The following is a 16,404-nucleotide window of genomic DNA, read 5'->3' as shown; positions in this document are numbered from 1 at the left end:
ATTCAACCATTATTGTCTGGTTTCCCCTAGATAACACAGCCACAAAGTCAAAATGGCAAAATCCTAAAAATTATAGAAAAGAAAAATGTGCTTTTTGTGTTAATTTAAGGTTAGGGTTAGGCGTAAGGTTTTGCCTGACGACTCAAACGGAATTCTTCCACTGCTCTATCGTTCGCTACATACTTCAATCTGACTGACATCATTGAAGTAATTTGAGGGGTGCTGTACAAAACAGTCATCAGCGATTGTGTCAGCTCTATCCATCAGAGTATCAAAATGTCAATGATAAAAACGCTTCTTTACCCACGTGTGTTCTGGCTCTGGCCCAACCCATCAGTTTCTGGGCTTAATCAGACAGTCTAGAATGGATTTCCATTTTTAAAATCATTGGGAAGGTATTCAGGTCCAGACTCATTGAGGAGAAGAAACTGACGTCCATGGCCGCGGCATAGCCTTTGGCCAGAGCAAGGAGTTTGGGTAGGCAGGCAACATAAGGTTAGCAGTTTGGTTAAAGTGGCACTACAGTCTTCTTTTGACATCATTTAATGCCCCCCCCCAGTTTTATTATTGCACTGTGATATGAAACACGGCACCGATGTGCCTTAGGATCATGCAGACGGCTCAGAGCGGTTTGGTAGGCTGTTATCAGGATTTAGGACTGCATGGACACCACAGAGCGTGCGGACAGGCTGGCTGTGTGAAGGCAAATCTTCTGAAAGGCAAGGGTATAGGACCAGTACAGGCGAGATTAACAGAGGCAGCTGCTGTCTGTGTCTGTTGTGCTTTTTCTCCAAGTTGTAAAAGCAAGCAAAGCAGAAACTGGCTATTCTTTAGTTGACTGATCTAACTGGCAAGGTACAGTGGCTTGCAAAAGTATTCGCCCACGTTGGCATTTTTCCTATTTTGTTACCTTACAACCTAGAATTTAAAAAAAATTTTTTTGGGGGGGGTTGTATCATTTGATTTACACAACATGCCTACCACTTTGAAGATGCAAAATATTTGTTATTGTGAAACAAACACGAAATAAGACAAAAAAACAGAAAACTTGAGCGTGCATAACTATTCAACCTTCCAAAGTAAATACTTTGTAGAGCCACCTTTTGCAGCAATTACAACTGCAAGTCTCTTGGGGTATGTCTCTATTAGCTTGGCACATCTAGCCACTAGGATTTTTGCCCAATCTTCAAGGCAAAACTGCTCCAGCTCCTTCAAGTTGGATGGGTTCCGCTGGTGTAGAGCAATCTTGTAATGGGTGCGTGTTGGTGGCAGGGAAGTCAGGCGCAGGAGAACGAACTTGGTATAAATGGAGTCATTTAATAAGTGCTCATAAAACTTCAAAAAACCAAAACATACAAAAAATAATAAAAGTGGGTACAAAGCCCGTCGCACACCGACACATGACTTGCACAAAACATACAATCAAACAATCTCCGACAAGGACATGAGGGGAAACAGAGGGTTAAATACACAACATGTAATTGATGGGATTGGAACCAGGTGTGAAGGAAGACAAGACAAAACCAATGGAAAATGAAAAATGGATCAGTGATGGCTAGAAGGTCGGTGACATCGACCGCCGAACACTGTGACAAATCTTTAAGTCATACCACAGATTCTCAATTGGTTTGAGGTTTGGGCTTTGAGTAGACCATTCCAAGACATTTAAATGTTTCCCCTTAAACCACTTGAGTGTTGCTTTAGCAGTATGCCTAGGGTCATTGTCCTGCTGGAAGGTGAATGTCCGTCCCAGTCTAAAATCTCTGGAAGACTGAAACAGGTTTCCCTAAAAAATTTCCCTGTATTTAGCGCCATCCATCAATCCTTTAATTCTGACCAGTTTCCCAGTCCCTGCCAATGAAAAACATGCCCAAAGCATGATGCTACCACCACCATACTTCACTGTGGGGGTGGTGTTCTCGGGGTGATGAGAGGTGTTGCACCAGACATAGCATTTTCCTTGATGGCCAAAAAGCTAAATTTTAGTCTCATCTAACCAGAGTACCTTCTTCCATTTGTTTGGATGTCTCCCACATGCCATTTGGCGAACACCAAATGTGTTTGCTTATTTTTTTCTTTAAACAAGGGCTTTTTTTCTGGACACTCTTCTGTAAAGCCCAGCACTGCAGAGTGTACGACTTAAAGTGGTCCTACGAACAGATACTCCAATCTCCGCTGTGGAGCTTTGCAGCTCCTTCAGGGTTATCTTTGGTCTCTTTGTTGCCTCTCTGATTAATGCCATCCCTGCCTGGTCCGTGAGTTTCGGTGGGCAGCCCTCTCTTGGCAGGTTTGTTGTGGTGCCATATTCTTTCCATTATTTATAATGGATTTAATGGTGCTCCACGGGATGTTCAAAGTTTCATATATTTTTTTTATAACCCAACCCTGATCTCTACTTCTTCACAACTTTGTCCATGACCTGTTTGGAGAGCTCCTTGGTCTTCATGGTGACGCTTGCTTGGTAGTGCCCCTTGCTTAGTGGTGTGGCAGACTCTGGGGTCTTTCAGAACAGGTGTATGTAATATGTGACACTTAGTTAAATAGTGTCATGTGACACTTAGTTAAATAAAGTCCACCTGTGTGCAATCTAATTATGTGACTTCTGAAGGTAATTGGTTGCACCAGATCTTATTTAGGGGACTCATAGCAAAGGGGGTGAATACATATGCAATCATCACTTTTCTGTTTTCAATTTTTTTAAACAATTTTTTTTTTTCATTTCACTTCACCAATTTGGACTATGTCGTGTATGTCCATTACATGACATCCAAATAAAAATCTATTTAAATTATAGGTTGTAATGCAAGAAAATAGGAAAAACGCCAAAGGGGATGAATACATTTGCAAGGCACTGTAGGTCTCCATAGCCTTGGTCTCCGGACCCGACAGTGAGTACAGTCGTCCCCGGGGCGGAGTGATGCCTGGGAGAAGGTCAATCCTGCAGTCATATGGTCGGTGCGGCGAATGCGAAGTGGTCCGGGCCTTACTGAACACTTCCCGGAGGTCCTGGTACTTCGTCGGGAATGGCGGAGAGGTCTGGGGCAACTTCCGAGCCCCCAAGAAGACGTCCCGGGACAGGCTGCGCTGACTTCAGGCAATGGGTGTGGCAGAATGGGCTCCAGCCCACAAGGGGATTGTGTTGCTGAAGCCAGGAGAATCACAATACCACGGGGACCTGAGGAGTCTTAATGAGCAATCCAAATTGGATTGTCACGCTGTGGTTCCCTGAAACATGTAGGTTGATGGGGATGGTATTGTGGGTGACCCGGACCTATACAGCACCCGTCCAGTGCTCTTAACGTCCATGGGAATGGAGAGGGGCTGAGTGGGGATGTCGAGCTCGGAAGCCAGGGTAGCGTCCATAAAGCTCTCATCGACGCCAGAGTCGATGAGTACCCAGAAAGATTTCAACTGGTCCCCCCCCCCCCCCCGCAAAATGGCATGAAATGGAGGGTGAGTAAGTGGAGAGGAAAAGTGATCCATATGGCCCACCAGAGTACTCGCTCATACCGGTGAGTCTGGTCTTTTAGTGGACAGGCGGAGATGACCAGTAGTCCCGCAATACAGGCAACTCTTAGTGTGAAGCCTGTGTAGCTGGAGACAGCCTAGCTTTGCCTTGTTGCATCGGCTCGGGAAGAGGAGAATCGGCAGTCTTCGGAGACTCTCGGGGAAACTCGGGTAGCCTCGGGGTCTCTCGGCAACGGAACCGTCTGGGACTTCCGGGATGTCTCGGAGGCAAGGTGGAATTCTTGTAAGGGTGAGTGAAACGAATCTCCTCTCCTTCCTACGTTCCCGTTGTCGCTCATTGATCTGAATGGTCAAGGCGATGAGCGAGTCAAGATCCGTCGGTAGTTCCCGGGCTGCAAGCTCGTCCTTTACTTCCTACGATACTCTGTGCAGGAACATGTCGAACAGCGCTTCTGGGTTCCAGACACTCTCAGCTGCCAACGTGCGGAGATACCCCGCATAGTTTGCCACACTGCGGTAGTCTTGACGAAGCTGGAGAACTTCCGGACAGCCCCTCTCAACTTTCTTTACCTCCGCCACAAACTCCTCCAAACTGAAGCATACTGCCTGAGCTCAAACTGCAGCTGTCCCGGACATCAGCGGGATGAGGTACGCTATCTGAGAGAGGTCAGAGGGAAAGGAGGAGGCCTGCAGCTTGATGGTGAGAGAGCACTGAGCGAGAAAACGCCCGACAGGTGCCCGACACTCCATCAGAGCTTTCCGGGGGAGGTAAGCGGGGTTCCCGGGAAACCAGGGTGACCCGGGGAGTTGGCGCTGCTAACAGCCGGGTTACTGAGGGGCTGGGAGGTTACCGCCGTGTTAGGCTGCCTAACAGACAACCCGCGGAATTGCTCCAGCAATGTGTTCAGCCCTTGGTTATGGTGTTCGGCCAAGGTCTCTAACCCCTTCCATTAAACTACAAAGCAACTCCCTGTGCCTTCCTATGCTGGCTCCTTGAGAGGAGATGGCATTGCAGAGCTGGTCCAAGTCTGCTGGGTCAGTCATGGCCAGTTCGTACTATCACATTTCAGGTAAGACCCAGGATGCAGACAGTGTCGAAGTAACAAAAGTGTACTAGTACAGGGGCAGGCAAAACGACAGGTCAAGGGCAGCAGAGGTCAGTAATCCAGATAGAGTGCAAAAGGTTCCCAGAATGGCAGGCAGGCTCAGGGTCGGGGTAGGCAGAATGGTCAAATGCAGGAAAAACTAGAAAACAGAAACTAATACAGCCAGGAGCAAAGGGAAAACCGCTGGTAGGTTTCATAAAACAAAACAAACTGGCAACAGACAAACAGAACACAGCTATAAATACACTGGGGATAATGGGGAAGATTGGAGACACCTGGAGGGGGTGGAGGCAAGCACAGACAGGTGAAACAGATCAGGGTCTGACAAGAAATTGACACATACAGTGCCTTGCGAAAGTATTCGGCCCCCTTGAACTTTGCGACCTTTTGCCACATTTCAGGCTTCAAACATAAATATATAAAACTATTTTTTTGTGAAGAATCAACAACAAGTGGGACACAATCATGAAGTGGAACGACATTTATTGGATATTTCAAACTTTTTTAACAAATCAAAAATTGAAAAATTGGCCGTGCAAATTATTCAGCCCCCTTAAGTTAATACTTTGTAGCGCCACCTTTTGCTGCGATTACAGCTGTAAGTCGCTTGGGGTATGTCTCTATCAGTTTTGCACATCGAGAGACTGACATTTTTTCCCATTCCTCCTTGCAAAACAGCTCGAGCTCAGTGAGGTTGGATGGAGAGCATTTGTGAACAGCAGTTTTCAGTTCTTTCCACAGATTCTCGAATGGATTCAGGTCTGGACTTTGACTTGGCCATTCTAACACCTGGATATGTTTATTTTTGAACCATTCCATTGTAGATTTTGCTTTATGTTTTGGATCATTGTCTTGTTGGAAGACAAATCTCCGTCCCAGTCTCAGGTCTTTTGCAGACTCCATCAGGTTTTCTTCCAGAATGGTCCTGTATTTGGCTCCATCCATCTTCCCATCAATTTTAACCATCTTCCCTGTCCCTGCTGAAGAAAATCAGGCCCAAACCATGATGCTGCCACCACCATGTTTGACAGTGGGGATGATGTGTTCAGCTGTGTTGCTTTTACGCCAAACATAACGTTTTGCATTGTTGCCAAAAAGTTCCATTTTGGTTTCATCTGACCAGAGCACCTTCTTCCACATGTTTGGTGTGTCTCACAGGTGGCTTGTGGCAAACTTTAAACAACACTTTTTATGGATATCTTTAAGAAATGGCTTTCTTCTTGCCACTCTTCCATAAAGGCCAGATTTGTGCAATATACGACTGATTGTTGTCCTATGGACAGAGTCTCCCACCTCAGCTGTAGATCTCTGCAGTTCATCCAGAGTGATCATGGGCCTCTTGGCTGCATCTCTGATCAGTCTTCTCCTTGTATGAGCTGAAAGTTTAGAGGGACGGCCAGGTCTTGGTGATTTGCAGTGTTCTGATACTCCTTCCATTTCAATATTATCGCTTGCACAGTGCTCCTTGGGATGTTTAAAGCTTGGGAAATATTTTTGTATCCAAATCCGGCTTTAAACTTCTTCACAACAGTATCTCGGACCTGCCTGGTGTGTTCCTTGTTCTTCATGATGCTCTCTGCGCTTTTAACGGACCTCTGAGACTATCACAGTGCAGGTGCATTTATACAGAGACTTGATTACACACAGGTGGATTGTATTTATCATCATTAGTCATTTAGGTCAACATTGGATCATTCAGAGATCCTCACTGAACTTCTGGAGAGAGTTTGCTGCACTGAAAGTAAAGGGGCTGAATAATTTTGCACGCCCAATTTTTCAGTTTTTGATTTGTTAAAAAAGTTTGAAATATCCAATAAATGTCGTTCCACTTCATGATTGTGTCCCACTTGTTGTTGATTCTTCCCAAAAAAATACAGTTTTATATCTTTATGTTTGAAGCCTGAAATGTGGCAAAAGGTCGCAAAGTTCAAGGGGGCCGAATACTTTCGCAAGGCACTGTACAATGATGCAATGCCTATCTAAGTCTATGGTTGCAACTTGTCAATTCCAAAGACCAACACATAGTGTAGAGCCCGCGACAGACAAGTCCCCAAAGTTGCAAATACATTGCAAATTGTACCATTTTTGTTCAGCTCAAAATATCAACACTCTTACCTAAATCCGAATTTCACGAGTCAAAGAGGAAATATTGTAGCCACCCAGAGCATTCTGTTTTCCTGTCAACCGTCAGTTTTGGGGAAGGGTTTTATACCCTGCACCAACTGTATGCATAGGTTTTTAAAGGGACCCTGTACAGTTTGGTGTGTGGGGAAAACTTATTTCACTCCAATGCATCTGCCAACAACAACATTGCAACAGCAATGCACATTCAATAACCTATCCAAAAGAGTAGTGTGTATTCATCTTCACCTGTAATATTGGTAAATATAAAAAAAAATAGACAATTTGAATTTCCAATATTCTCCCATTCTTTATTACCAAGTAAACCAGGTAAAGTTATCACATTATATTCATTTTTTTTATATTTTCACTCTTAAAATCTTTGGATGGGAAATTTACATGAAATGTGTCCTATGCAGTGAATAAAATACAGACAGAAAAAAATATATTTCATAGAACAAAAACATACAGAAAGTCTCTTACTGGCTGGAAATATGCTAATCCAAAATAAGGCAAATAATAAAACATGTCAGCATTATTGAAACCTTTATAAATTGCTACTGCTACATATCTGGAGAAAAGTTTGATAATTGTGCGTTCTTTTTTAAGGACCAGTAAGGCTCAAACAAAGAAATAAACGTTTGCAACCAGGACAAAAAAAGTCATATTACCATAGTTAGTGATAATATCAAGGACAAAAAGCGATGTTTGTCATTGTTTGTGACTTCTTTTGAATATATTGATTTGGAAATGAGTAGTAACATCTGAGGTAATGTAAGGCTATTAATATTATAATGATGTCAAAATGCATAAAATAATACACTAAACATTTTCTCCTTGAGATGGGCAGGAGCATAACAATTCTAGTTATGCAAAAATCATTTGTTGTTGGTGTAATAAAGTTAATATTCAGTTAAGAGTAATTAACACAAGTCTTAGCATATTTATATGTTGCCTTTTTATGTAATACACATGATTTCAAGTATTCTATTTGTGACACTCGTTTGTATCACAGGTTGATGGTCACTAGACTGGATGTTATGTATGAAAGTCATATTGTTGATAATGATTGACGTCAGACTGGAGGTACACTGAGCCGAGGAGACACAGATATTATATTGATGACATGATGAACATTGTGTGATTTTGTAGCAGCTGGCAAAAGTCACTGTCCTTTGTCGTGACTTTGTAGAAGCCTCTGTTGGCTGTTGTTTAGAGGACATCGGTGCTACCAGATTCGAATTTAAGGGTCTGCTTGGAGAAGGGGAATTAGAAATGTCTCTTGGCTTCTGCTCGGGAGATGTTCTCCCTGAATTCTTGTAATAAACCAAAATGATTTTGATTGATATGATCAATGACTGTTCCCCCTGTTGTTCACCTTTAAAAATCCCATGTACTGTAATCAGGAGAAAACACAAGAGGACATTAACTGCAATATATCATGGAAGTGTGACAATGTTGTTGGAATTCATGCCAAAGGTCAAAGCTTTAGGTGAACGGTCAAACACGATGAAGTGACTAAAAGTTACAGTGAAGGCAATCACATAGTACACTTACTATATAAAAAGGCGTAGGTCTGAATTAGCCTGGTTAAACGAGACTGAATGCTACGTTCACTACTGTTTGGTTTAACCAGGCTAGGTTGGAATAGCATCGGATAAGGAGGCGACTCTTGATGGATCTTTTGTCTTCAACTCCATATTGTGTGCTGCTGTGCGTCCTTAATGTCTTGAAATAAAATGGAACCAAAAACAACTTTTTGAGTAACGCAGATTTCATGCTGTACCTTTGGAGTTTTTTTGTTCGTTTTTTTTAAACCATGGACAGTCACAGTATATTACAAGAAATCCATGTTCGAAATGAAACTTGAAATGATGCATTTTTTAAATGGTTATGTATTCTGAAGGCTAACACCACCGTATAGCATAACTCTTATTTGACAATACACAGAAACATCCATATGTCCAAAGGGAAACATCTTTCATATTTACACTTTTTTACAAATTGATTTTCAATATATTGCTATTGGAAAATGATAAAACACCTATTTACTCCACACGGTGGAAAATAACAACAAAATAAACATAACATTAGGGGCTTCCATTACATACGTACATTAGTATTCTATTTTGGATAAATAATTATTGTAGCACTTTTTCCATCTTCGTTGATGTCCTTCGGTTATACTTCCCAGTGAGACCAAACTGGTTCAAACTGGTTGAATTGACGCCATAAAGAATGAATTTCAACCAGTTTCGGCGTAATTTCAAACAGTTTCTCATTGCAATGATGTCATTTCAACCAGTTTTGCTTGGTTAGGCCTCCTGGAGATGGACACAACTCTAAGGGACAAACAGATCAGTCATTTCTCTGGTCCAAGGCAACTCTACTATCCAGCCTGTAAGGCAGCCTGCTTTGTTTTTGTCATCCACAAATCAGGTAAACAATGTGTACCATTACATTAACCACTTGACCTCGCAGCAAACACACAACCACCACATACATAATGTTTCCACGGTGACTACAAGTTGTGGGCCTCAACCTGCTGGTACAGTACCAGCTGGTACAATATTAGTTTTACCAACCCGAGAAATGAAAAAAAAAAAAAAAAGCCTAAAATAATACAAATCTTAATGTCATCATAGCGAATGGAGTTATTTTCATAATCTATTGAATTATCAATGAATGTTAACAGTATCTATCTTTTCACATAAATCTGTCCAGTGAATCTTTCATCATCACCCATTCACACGTTTCTTCTCACAAATAAAACTGGATTACTGTATGCGGTGCCAATGATAAATTACTTTGATAAAAGTAAGTGTTGAATTCATTATCTTTGCCTCGACAACCCTCAAGGTGCACAGAACGGAAAAGGGCTGTACTACTTGCATAAACCCCAACAGTGAGACTACTGTATTGAGCGTGTTAAAACAAAGTGATACTCCAGTCAACTTTGTGAATTACATCACATCCTGTTGTTGCTTCTATCCCATCGTCCACCCTTCCCTGCTCAAGTGTAAGGTTTCAGTTGTTTTTTCAGTTGGTAGCTTGAATGAGGAATCCGTAGTAAACTCTCATCATCCTCACAATCAAAAGCCATTGTATGGGTGAAAGGGTGTCATTTTACAACAGTGGTGACTAGTTGTCCGCCAGATATTTCCCTGTAAAGAAACACAAGAGTATTCAATCAAGGGAATTTCAACTATTGCCAAAGTGTTGTCTTGCCTGGTTTGCATGGTCAGGCAACAATGTCACATTCAGGATTAGGAACGGTATCATTTCAATTCAGTTTCAAATAAGGGCCCAAGATTGGCATCCCAAAATGTGTGACAATGACCATGGGAGATGACAAGACAGCACAAACAGATCTGGGATCAGGCCAGTATTTTCATGCTTCCCTCACACACAGACACTGACCTGCTGCAAATCTCTTTTTGACCAGCGAGAGCCTGTAGCCAGTCCCCACCAGGTGGATGTCACAGCCTGACAGAGTGCTGCCCTCGCTGGTGAAATGCACCGCTAACTGGGACGGCTTACTGGGACCCTCTGTCAACTGGAACCTACCCAGTAGAGCCCCAACTCCTATAGGAAAGAGGATGATGATGATGGTGGTGGTGACGACGAAGAGTATAATTCAGATTATGAAGATAAAGTTGGAGGCAGATGAAAACAAAGACGATAAGGAAGAGGAGGATGACCGGATAGGAGAAGGAGGAAGACAGGAAAAGTGAAAGAGGAGGAAGAGGATGAGGAAGAGAGAAAGGAAGATCACCTACCTCCATTTTCAGACCTCTGGGAAAGGCTTGGTATCTTCCATAGAATTTTCTGCTGCTCTGGTTTCCTTAGAGAGAAAACAAAATAGTTATAGTTGCCTACTTGCCATTATTAATTCAAGTACATTAACCTGAATAAAATAAAATAAAAATGTAAATAACAATTCTAAGATGAAATACATTTTAAAAGAATTTCAGGTCAGCAGTTCAGCATCCTTACCAGGTAGCAGTGGGGATCATGGCTTGAAGCTTGTGCACGCCCCCATCCACAGGGACCAGGAAGTGGATGTTGTGGAGGGGTGAGGGGGCGGCCATGGCCTCCATGTTGTATTTGTAGTCTATCCTGAGATCCGTGCTGGTGGCGTCGCCACGCCAACTCACTGCCAGGTTCAGGGGAGTCGACTGGATCCCATCGGCTGCCACCTGAGACAGAAACTCACACACACAGTATTTTGCATTTGTCTAACAATTATATGTAATTGTGACTATATACAGTATATGTAATAATATGTCATGATATGTACTATGCAGATGGTCTCACCTGATATTTGATCATGTCCACATTGTAGTAGGTTGCTTGAGGCTTCTGGTCAGCCACTCTCCTCAGGTGGCTCATCAGGTTTGGCATATTTACCCAGAATTCCTTGGTGTCCACATTGGACATAGTGGTGTCACTGGAAAGAAATACATGACGTGGGCATTTTTTATTTGGCCACAATCCATGCTACATTTTTTTTACATTTTTAATAATCCTTGCCCCAAAACAAATGAGTGAGTCAGTGTACGGTATAGTAAGCCTTACCAGCACAGTAGCTGTGGATTGGGGAGGACCTGCTCAAGCCGGCTGTAGTTGCTGATGCTGAAGGTGAGCACGGGGGCAGACGGGTGGCTAGCAAAGTGCCTGGTGATGCCCGCAGGGAAAGACAGCACCATCTCCCCAGTGATCTTTACCACACACCTGAAAAGACGGAGAATAGAGCCACCTCAGTGCTCAGAAATGGGTCAAGACAAAAAAGAAAAGAAAAAAGACAAAAATTGCAGTACCCAGAATCCTTAGGGATGCCACAAACAAGCAAACTACATTTCACTACAAAATATCCACATTCTCAGGACAATCTAGGCAAAAAAATGAATTTCCCTGTGGGCACAGCAAAAGGGGACAATAAATAGGCATAGCTGCAATGTGATAATATATATCAACAACAATATCATAGCCATCTTACTTGTTGCATTTATTCTGATGAGGGTCGCTTTGCCGGCTGAAACATCATGTTGTCATGAATTTGCATTCACATCAGTATTGACTTTGATTCACATCAATGTTATCGATAATAGTATCAATGTTGCTACTTGTGTAAGCATTAGCCTAGCATTGAAATGAGAATGTAAGCCTATTTCTATTGCTACTTGTGTTACCATTAGCCTAGCATTGATAGGAATGCTAGTCTTACTTGTTCGGGTCGGCTCCTTTGAAGTAGGCGTTGATGGTCTCGGTGAAGGCAGCCGCCACAGGCAGAGTGTCCTGGGCTCCCATGGTGAGTGGGCTGGGTCCTCTGGAGCATCCTGACACACACACACACACACACACACAGTTGATTACTATACAAAGACACTAGCTCAGTACTTTTAGCACTTCCTGTGTCTGTAACGGCCTACTGACATGGTCAAATGAGCAGACATGTATAAGGAAGGGGAGATGGGAAGAGCATGGTGAAAGAGCATCGAAATGGCAAGAAAGACGATTGGACAGATCATAGAAAGGGATAAAATGACAAATGAAGAGGATGCTTAAAGAGACTAGAATAACATGGACAACCAGAGTAGTGCAGTACAATACAGTAGCCTCCATACACTGGTACTCGGTCATATTTATTAGGCACCAAACGGACTGAAAAAGACTTGTCCAATAAGACATGCTATTTTTCCTTTTCCGTTGCACTTTCTTTTTTGTTTTTGCAGTGTACCCTAATGAATACGACCCTGGTACGACTCACCTTCGAAAGACAAATAAAACCGGCCATGGTCAAACCATACCATGGCTGGCTGTTTTTCCTCTGTGTGTGCGCGGGGGGAGGGGGGGGGGGGTTTAGAGGACATGGGGGAGAGGCAGGCAGGAGGAGAGGAAGAGAAGAAGAGGTGGATGAGTTACTGGAGGTGTAGACCCATTACAAGACACTGAGGGAGCTTTTGCGCGATGGAGGATGGATAGAAAGTGAGAGAACATCAGATTGTGCATGGTATATCATTGTGTGTTTAGGAGGGTGAAGATGACGAGGGTTGTAAATGAATGCGTCATTCTGTACAGGGTACATGCTTCCATTCTCCACAGTATTTAACCAGGTTGTCCTGTTATGGTCAAAAGGTCTGTCCTATTATGGTCAAAATACCTGTTCCACAAAAGTCAAATTTTATGCTTCAAATTTGAGCATACCACCACTCACAAAATGACAAAACAATTAACAGTTCATTATGATGATCACTGAATGTATTAACACCAGAGACATACACTGAGTATACAACACATTAAGAACAGGTGAAAGCTATGATCCCTTATTGATGTCACCTATTAAATCCACTTCAATCAGTGCAAAGAAGGATTTTTAAGCCCTGCTACAATTGAGACATGGATTATGTATGTGCGCCATTCAGAGGGTGAATGGACAAGACAAAAAATGTAAGTGCCTTTGAAAGGGGCTATGGTAGTAGTTGCCAGGCGCAGCGGTTTGTGTCAAGAACCGCAATGCTGCTGGATTTTTCACACTCAACAGTTTCCCGTGTGTATCAAGAATGGTCCACCACTCAAAGGACATCCAGACAACTTGACACAACTGTGGGAAGCATTGGAGTCAACATGGGCCAGCATCCCCCTGTGGAACGCTTTCGACACCTTGTTAGAGTCCATGCCCCGACGAATTGAGGCTGTTCTGAGGGCAAAAGGGGAGGGGTGCAATTCAATATTAGGAATGTGTTCCTAATGTTTGGTATTCTCAGCGTACACAGGTGAATGAGGTGTTATTGGGGATGGTAGTACCTGTGGTGGATATGTTGAGTTCTCTCCCCAGGGTGGGGGTGGAGCCTGCGCTCAATGAGGTGATGGAGGAGATTGAGGAGGAACTCTCGGCCCGGGCCAGGGGGGCGAAGGGAGGGGGGCTGCCGGAGACTGGGGGGCTGAAGGATCGAGTCTGGGGGAGGGGGTGAGAATATCAGTAGCCCGCTCCTGTACCAAACTTTTTAAAACACATTGTAATGTTAGCATAGTAACCGCAGTTAGGTTAAGTAGTACCTCTAATTTTGTGGAAATCAGTTGAAGAAAAAAATAAAATAATGAAAGTCTAATAAATTCTAATGGTATCGATCAGAAGTCTAACACGTGTAAGAGTATACTGTAGGTGCCATACCAGGTCTCCTATTGGCTTCCCAGGGGGCAGTTTGGGTCGAGAGGAGGGCCTTGTAGGAAGAGGGGGAGGGATTGGACTGCCTCCTGACAGGGGCGTGGAAGGACGAGCTGGAGAGGAGGGGCCTGTACAGGGAAAAGAAAGGCATGTGATATGAGGAAAAATGGCCCCAATTAAGAAGTGTTATGATCAGCTATGACTTACACTATATAGAGTACATGACCATCTAAATCCGATTGAAATTGACTCCAAGTAATAGATGTCCACAAATTACAGTTTCACTACCATCGGACTACCCATTCCAATTATTGTATTTCTATGTTTTCCTACAGTGGTCATCTACCCACTCTGTTTTCCTACAGTGGTACTCACCGCTGCCTGGGCAGGGTCCAGGGGAGGATACCATGGACCTGTAGGTGAGCGGGGGGAGTGGGGGCGGCGTGCCCCTGAAGCCCGGGGTCAGCCCAAGGGCTGAGGCCATATAGTCAGGCTGCTCTTCCCTCAGGAACGCCAGAGGGGAAGGGACACCCGTCCGAGGGTAGCGCTCCACAGGCAGGGGGGGAGGGATGGGACTGGTAGGGGCAGGGGAGTACTCCAGTGAGCCAGAGGGAGCAGGGGAGTACCCCAGTATCTCATCATCCAAAAACAGACTAGGATCGATGCCGATGCATGGCGGAGAGTCCACGGGAGAGAAGTCGGGAGGCAGGGGAGGAACGGGTTCATCTGGAGGAGGAATAGAGATAATGGAGATGGGAGAGTCGGGGGGAGAGGAGAAGGGCGGTGGGGAGGGGGGAGGCTCATCCGGAGGGGGGCCCGGGGAGAGGCAGGGGGAGTCTGGGGTGGAGGAGAGGGAGTGGGGCGAGTCGGAAGGAGGAGAGGCAGAGGGCGGAGGCGGGGCCGGTTCGTCTGGTGGGGGCGGTCTCTCGCTGTTGAAGCTGATCCATCGGGGCGAGGCCCTGTCCTCACTGGTCTGGGAAGATTCCATGGGGCCGAACACGTTTTCCAGGTCAGGCACAGGGGAACCTCTGTACGAGGCTGGGGATTGGACATTCAGGTAGATAGGGTTGGGGCTTGGGACTATTCTCCCATTGGGTAAATCAGCTGTGGAAAAAAATTGTTCAGAGATCTTGCTGACTTAAAGTGGCCCTTCTATCAATGCTGTCCAAAGAACAACAATTCACTATGACAACTGTGCACGAGGCATGGGAATATGGAGGCTGATTCATTCCAAAACAAATACAAATAAAACCATTTAAGCTTTGGAATGAATCTGCTTCGAATATGGGAATTATGGTCATTGGCAGAATAATATTACCGGAAGAATCCGTCAAAGAATAGCCTTGACTAGCTGCTGGGATGTTCTTGGGAGGCAGTGGAGGAGGAGCTACAATGAGAGTGACACTTGGTCAAAGGACTTGCATTTTGTACAATAGTTAGTCTACAGTACTACGGCACTAGAGAGTGTGACACTAGGTCAGTCTATAGACTTACTATAACACTTAGTAACACAATTGACTTAAAACGTTTTGTCTCAACCTGGCGGGCCAGATGCGGACCACAAGCCGATTTAATGGCCCGTAGAGGTCTTAGAAATATAGTAATCTAAAATCCCAAACATGATGAATGATAGTTTGGGCTTACCTCCTGTGGGAAAGGATCTGGTCAGAGGGGAGTCAGGGTATGGTCTGGAGTCACACCATGCATCGGCCTCTATGCAGACCACTGTGATAAAGCAAGACATGATATCAAACTTGATCAAAAGTTTATCGAACTTCAGTGGGAACATACAGTATCATGCACAAATATATCACCACACAGCCAGACCAGGCACTGTTGGGTGAAAATACAGCCACACATAGTAGCATCATTATGATTAAGAGCAATCAACCAACACACCACTGTACTAACACAAAGCTAAAAACCCATGCAACACAAACACACGTAAGCAGTCAGAAAGACTATTCTCGTGAGAGTTACCATCATTTCTGTTACTATCATATCTGTGTGTCTCATAGGTCGTCTCCGGAGGAAGCCCGTAGAAAGCTGGGGATGCTCTGCGACTCTGGGATACTCTCTCACTGCAAGAGATGATAACATACATAATTACGATTTTATGACTCTGACATTCAAGATTTCCTTCATTTTCTTGGTGTTATTAAATTGAACTCAACAGCTTTATTTTTTCCCAATGATAACATTTAGCAGACCCATCACAAATTCTAACTATACAGTATGTAAATATGCTAGCCTGTTTGCATTGTTAGCATTAGCACGGGTTCGAACTCTGACCTTTGTGTCCCGAGGGCGGGGCTTGGCGTAATGGTGGAGCGTATGGGTCGGGCAATCTCTTCACCTGGAAAGAACAACCCAATATGGCGGGATGTATTGCAAAAGGAAAGAGCAAAATGGGATTATACTGGGAAATATAGTTGAATCTATGGACATCGGAGGGTTTGGAGTTCAGATCAGAAAGAATGGTGGATTGGCCGCTGTGGGTGAAAATCCAGCACTTGAAAAAAAGGAAATGAGGAATATACT

General features: G+C 44.0%; 1 protein-coding gene across 14 annotated transcripts in view; it reads right to left on the bottom strand.

The window, feature by feature from the left end:
- Nucleotides 1-6,979: 6,979 nt before the first annotated feature.
- The window catches only part of LOC110530024 (SH3-containing GRB2-like protein 3-interacting protein 1), a 33,783-nt gene continuing 24,358 nt past the window's right edge, over nucleotides 6,980-16,404 (bottom strand). For 5 of the 14 annotated variants that reach the window (XM_036985570.1, XM_036985568.1, XM_036985569.1 and 2 more), the window contains 16 exons: nucleotides 16,156-16,219; nucleotides 15,844-15,944; nucleotides 15,508-15,588; nucleotides 15,182-15,250; nucleotides 14,239-14,967; nucleotides 13,870-13,991; nucleotides 13,503-13,653; nucleotides 12,466-12,525; nucleotides 11,923-12,034; nucleotides 11,695-11,730; nucleotides 11,274-11,429; nucleotides 11,013-11,145; nucleotides 10,692-10,933; nucleotides 10,475-10,539; nucleotides 10,116-10,280; nucleotides 6,980-9,859 (listed from right to left, as the gene is read on the bottom strand). In XM_036985570.1, coding sequence (XP_036841465.1) covers nucleotides 9,837-9,859; nucleotides 10,116-10,280; nucleotides 10,475-10,539; nucleotides 10,692-10,933; nucleotides 11,013-11,145; nucleotides 11,274-11,429; nucleotides 11,695-11,730; nucleotides 11,923-12,034; nucleotides 12,466-12,525; nucleotides 13,503-13,653; nucleotides 13,870-13,991; nucleotides 14,239-14,967; nucleotides 15,182-15,250; nucleotides 15,508-15,588; nucleotides 15,844-15,944; nucleotides 16,156-16,219 — 2,309 coding nt within the window. In that variant the 3' untranslated portion in view covers nucleotides 6,980-9,836. The remainder of the gene's footprint in view (nucleotides 9,860-10,115; nucleotides 10,281-10,474; nucleotides 10,540-10,691; nucleotides 10,934-11,012; nucleotides 11,146-11,273; nucleotides 11,430-11,694; nucleotides 11,731-11,922; nucleotides 12,035-12,465; nucleotides 12,526-13,502; nucleotides 13,654-13,869; nucleotides 13,992-14,238; nucleotides 14,968-15,181; nucleotides 15,251-15,507; nucleotides 15,589-15,843; nucleotides 15,945-16,155; nucleotides 16,220-16,404) is intronic. The other 9 variants (XM_036985577.1, XM_036985581.1, XM_036985572.1 and 6 more) reach the window with 8 other exon arrangements.

This window comes from Oncorhynchus mykiss, chromosome 8 (assembly GCF_013265735.2).
Source record: "Oncorhynchus mykiss isolate Arlee chromosome 8, USDA_OmykA_1.1, whole genome shotgun sequence".
Classification (NCBI taxonomy): domain Eukaryota; kingdom Metazoa; phylum Chordata; class Actinopteri; order Salmoniformes; family Salmonidae; genus Oncorhynchus; species Oncorhynchus mykiss.
Note: the sequence above shows the minus strand (reverse complement) of the source record. Positions and strands in the feature narration are given on the sequence as shown.